This window comes from Leishmania panamensis (genome assembly GCF_000755165.1).
Source record: "Leishmania panamensis strain MHOM/PA/94/PSC-1 chromosome 18 sequence".
NCBI classification, from domain to species: Eukaryota; Euglenozoa; class Kinetoplastea; order Trypanosomatida; family Trypanosomatidae; genus Leishmania; species Leishmania panamensis.
The window spans coordinates 426,997-432,167 of record NC_025863.1 but is presented as its reverse complement, the minus strand read 5'-3'; the positions used below and the strand labels follow the sequence as shown (position 1 = coordinate 432,167).

The 5,171-nt window shown below is 50.3% G+C and overlaps 1 protein-coding gene across 1 annotated transcript, besides 1 other annotated feature; it reads right to left on the bottom strand.

The window, feature by feature from the left end:
- Window positions 1-356: 356 nt before the first annotated feature.
- On the bottom strand, window positions 357-2,633 carry LPMP_181060 (calpain-like cysteine peptidase, putative; the record flags this gene model as incomplete). The annotated part of the gene is made up of 1 exon (XM_010699638.1): window positions 357-2,633. The coding sequence occupies one exon, from the start codon at window positions 2,631-2,633 to the stop codon at window positions 357-359; it is 2,277 nt and encodes a 758-aa protein (XP_010697940.1).
- A 439-nt stretch (window positions 2,634-3,072) lies between these two features.
- Window positions 3,073-3,260: a repeat region.
- Window positions 3,261-5,171: the final 1,911 nt, after the last annotated feature.

The window sequence follows — 5,171 nt, the reverse complement described above, 5'->3', positions numbered from 1 at the left end:
GTATATATATATATATATATATATATATATATAGGTAGATAGATAGATAGATAGATAGATATATCAACTCTGTAACAAAGAGAGACAAGCAAGAGTGTGATTGTAAGAGTAGTAGAGAGTTCATTTCATAGCACCTACCTTGTCCCTATCGCCGATATATTATTTGCAACACCAAACATCTTAAAGAGCAGGCTGTGAACTCCCTTGCTAGGGTAAATGCACTCGAGGGAGAAAAAACCATTACTAATGGTTCCACTGCAAGAGTTTCAGTGTTTAAGTATCATCCTTGGTCTATCGTTTTCTGTTTCACATGTGAATGTGTAAAAATAAAGTATATTCAAGACTTTTTTTTTACATCACAGTACAGAGGTCGTTTTCACTCTGCTCTGGGCAAACCTCTCCTCGCAGAAAACCGTAAGATCATAACCATCAGGACATCGACCTCCGCAGCAATAAGGAAGGAGAAAGATACTTTCACCTGCAGCGAGAGTAAGCACAAAGCTGTGTACGCAGAGAGTGCTCTTTTCCTGTTGGGTGGAAAAACCTGGTTTGGTTGTATCAACAACGTTGGTAGACGTACCGTTCCAACCAAGCACTCCGTGTGGGAAAGGAGGACTGTCGCCAGTGGCTTGAGAGAGAGCAAGCACAAGGTTGATAGTGCGCTCACCATCAATCGTGCGAAGTCGCAAAATATCGTCAGAAAACCGCTTTGCTTTCAGGAGCGTATTCCACTTTCCAGAAAAAGTTAACGACACCATTGTGTCAGGCAGCTGAATTCCACTGACATTCCCCACTGCAGATATTCGAATCCTGAAACTGCTGGGTACATGCGAAGAAAGAGTCATCTGCAGGCACTCTGCGGGGAGAAGGTTGAAAAAAACTGCGCCCTCATTCCCTTCAAACTCCTCTGATTCAAAAACTGCGTTGTTTTTAGACACATTGTAGTGACGTTGGGAAGCTTCATTCCCAGCGCCAACACCCTTGTAAAAAAGACATTGTGCTCCAATTTGAGTGTGAGGTGCGGAAGAAGCGACTAACGACACCATAACCGGAGTTGAGCTGCCTCCTTCGTTTTGAATCAAAAAGCTGGAGTTCTTGGCAAATTGAGAAGATCCAGACAGAAATTCGCTCGCCGCTTGGAACTCCACAGTCGCTTTATGATTTAATACAGCGTCGTCGAAAGGCCACAGAAGAAGAAACACTCGCTCAAACGCAGCAGCAAAGTTCTCAAAGGTCAGCCAGAAAACACAATTCTCGTTCACCTCCTCCGTTTTGTATATTTCATACTCGAATGCGTACTTGAGGAGCCTTCCAGTCAACGGGGCAGCCAGCTGAACCAAAAAAACATAGTGAGTATCATGTTTTTGACAGATATCAGTTTTTAAAATAGTGAATGGAATTCTGCAACACATGCCGCTATCCTCGAGAATCCGCTCCTCAATCAAGGTACGTGGGATAGCATACGCGACCAACTTGTGGCCATCCTCGTTCAAGCTTCGTAGCGTGTCAAAAGTAGTAGAAACCGGTGATTGCCTCAATAAATTCACTTCGAAACATGTGCAACCTGTAAGAAGCTCGATGTAGTCGCATAACGATAATTCTTGGAGGTACCGATAACCACCGATTGCTTTTGCAACGGCCTTCTCGAGAATGGCAGCATAAAACGGACTACAGCATGAACTCAATCCGACAACGGTGCACCTCCCACTTACATAAACACATGGCACTAAATCGTCAACGCATATCTCAACAGGTAATCCGTCAACAAAAAAGCGGAAGACGTACAACCCAGACTGGGGATATCGCTCTAGTAGCAAAGATTTGCTGAGGATATCGTAAAAGCGGAGAATATTCAAAGTGGCGCACAAATTCTGGTTGTTATAGTGAGACGATGGCGAGAAAAGCCCTTTTGATCCATCCCTCTTACCTTTGTGAAACATGCTCAGTCCACAGTATGTACTCCACCGAATTGCTTCAATCCCTGCAACAGGGTGGTTAAAAGTGCCTGGTTGAAAAGAGAAATCGATAAAAACAGACTTGTATGATGTAACAAAATCGTCAACCATTCTCTTCGTCGCACTAGATGACAGCTGCAGAGCTGAAGAAAAGCTGTGATCTTTTTTCCCCCTACAAAGTTTCCATCTTGCAATAGTAGATGTTCCCTGTAGCACCCCTGCAGTATTCGTGGAGCGCAGCGATTCCACATTTAAGCGATTCAAGTCGACAATCAGCATGATTTCATCGACTAGATAGGAAGGCACATATGTCTCAGGCAGCATAACAGACACCAAGTTCGAGTTTTCAATGCAGAGTTGGCGAATTATATTGGCGCTTGCAGAATCCAGTTTTATCCGTTGCAAGCTCAGCTTCGTCACGCAAGAACACAGCAGGTGCTCTTTCAGTAGCTTTGCCTCCTTCACACCCACGTCCACGCCGTCCAAAATTAGCTCTTCTATGTCGGGTCGCTCCTCGATAAAATGTAAAAAGCAGCGAAAGTGCCTCCGTGGTAAGTAAATTCCGCTAACGTCTAGCCTTGCATCACCATACTCCAAGGTCTCTAAAAGCTGGCGAAGAGGAGGCTCATTTAGCTGCTTGCACACGGAAAGATATGTCTGCTTTTGTGTCGCCGCCATGTGCTCCTACTTTGCGTGTATGTCTGTGTGTGTATTCTGCATAATGACTGCCTCTGGGCTCTTGTGACTTGCTAGTCCCCAGCCCTTTGAAACGGGACTCAGCAGATAAAGGGGATGGGGAACAAGCGGAAGAGAGGGCAGAACATGGAAGAAGGTTTGATAAGAACGCGAGATCCGAAGAGCGCCTCGGCTTTACACCCGGCAAACTGCAAAACTGCAGACATCATCGGGGTGAATACTGAAGTAACGACGAGCAGGCATGTACTTTGAAAACAAAACCGATCTTCCCCGCGTTGCCCCCTCATTGGTACCCCATCTAAAATAAGACCAATTGGAAAAGCGGCTTGCACCGTTAACACCACCACCACGCGCAGAGATCATTGGTTGTAATCTCCATGATAAAAGCCCCCCCCTCCCATGAGAAGGACGAGGTTCTTTCCCTCATCCTGTTAGAAAGTCTGGCGGCCCCCACAAACCCCTGCCAATGTTGAACCACCCCTGGTGGCAACATGCCAAAGTGCCTGTGGCGTGGGGGGCATCAGGGCGATTTTCCGCCACTTTTAGCAGCAGCCACGTCCCACACGGTGCTGCGTCCGATCGACCCGCAACAGCGACGCGCCCGGATCAACAATTGGAATGAAATCGAAATGCGGTAATTTTAACCACTTCCCAGACGCGTCAGTAAAAATACACCCTGCCAGCGGTTGTTTCAACGGCCTTTGTTACCCTCCTTTGGAAAAAGCCTTTACCCACTTCGAGTAAAGGCGCCACATCCCCCTATCGCATTTGAGGGGGTTTTCCGGCAAGCGCCAGCGAAAGGGTACCGTGGAGAAAGGTGTTTGGCACATCGCGAAACCCCCCCTCCAACCTACAACAATCCTAAAAAAACGATTGGTGCACAGAGGGTTCCCAATGCCACCCTTGCGCGACTGAAGGGGAAACATCACTCAAAATAAGAATTCGACCCAACACAATAGGCGCGCATTTGGTTCGCAGCATCCCAAATTTAGTTTACAGCAAACCAGCCCCGCACGCGACAGCGCCCAGACCAGCCAAGCGGGGGGCTGCGAAGACCCAAAGCCAACCCAACCCACACACCCCACGCCCCGCAAAAAAAAAGAACAACAACCCAAACCCGCAAGAACACAGCTACGCCAAACGCGCTGCAAGACCGGTGACCAGACAACCCTGACGGGCATAGTCCGCGCAAGAAAGACAAAGCACCAAAAGCAGCCAACCACCGTGCGTCCAGATTGTTCTCTTTTATCAAGGATTAATTGCCACGCCATGGTAACCGCCGTGGCCATTTTTTTCCACGCAGCACCTTCCGGTGCGCCGAAAAGACGCCGCCAGTGTGCCCAAGAAGCCCCTAAGCTCAAAAGAATTGCTGCCGCGCTTGCTTCACGACAAACCGCCGCGTGAAGTCGCCCTGTTCGGGGCGGCTAAAACAACCCGGCCCGCCCGGAAATCCCTCTCGCCAAAAAAGAAAGGGCGGCGCGGCTTTCCGAACGCCCCATCGGGCGCACCCAGCGCATTTCCCCGACCACATCCCTGCGGGCCAACAACGCCAGAAAACATGCAACTCGCCAGCGCGGGCCCCCCTTAACCAACGCCACGGCGCGGTGGGAAGGCAAAAATGCCACCGTCCTGTGTGATAGGGTGCTCGCGAAGATATTGATTTCTTGACAAATAAAGGGCGAGAAGGGAGAAAGATTTGTGGAAGGCAGATGGGTATGGAGAGAGTCTTCGCGACCCCATTGGGAAGCGGCAAGGCAGGCACGCAACCACGGCCGCGGCGCCGCGTCATGATTATGCCGCCGGCCTCCTCTACCGCGCTCGGTCGCGTGAGGAGCACATCAAGTCGTCTTGGACTTCTTTTGTGTGCTTTTTCTTATGGCTTGGCACCGGTACCGGGGAAGCCTCCCCCACCGGGTGCCCATTCATTACGGTCAGAGGGCGGCATGCCAAACGGACATGCGGGGAGTCGCCAGAAGAAAGAAAACGAGTCGGTCAGCCACCGAAAAAACAATCAAGCTACAAGCGCTAGCACCAGCGGGGCACGCAGGGACGCACGTACACGAATCCCGGCGGCGCTGCGGTCGGCAAATCTACAAAAACGGAAGCTACAGAACCCGAAGGGATCGCTGGGAACAATCGGGGACCCATGTCGCAGAGGAAACTACAAAGTCAAAACTACCAACGCACAAAAGTAGAGAAACAGGGTGGGCTGAAAAGAAAAGGGAACTGGGTGGATGATGGGCGCGCCCACTCGCTTCCAATCGTGTCGTCCGCGAGGGTCTGTGCTGTCCCAACCCGTTCCCGCACCGGACTCGTCGCGGTTCCAATTTTCACCCCGCCAACTCCGAGTCTCGGGGCGACGCTGGGTCCGACATCCGCGTAAAACCAGGGCCGAGACCCGATTTGAAAACGGTGCATCTCGTGCGCCTTCGGGGACGAGTCCCCAGGTGAAGACCGTTAGGGTCCATTCTTAGGGAAGGGAGAAAACAGCTTAGCGCCAGGCGCCTGCCATCAGGAAGG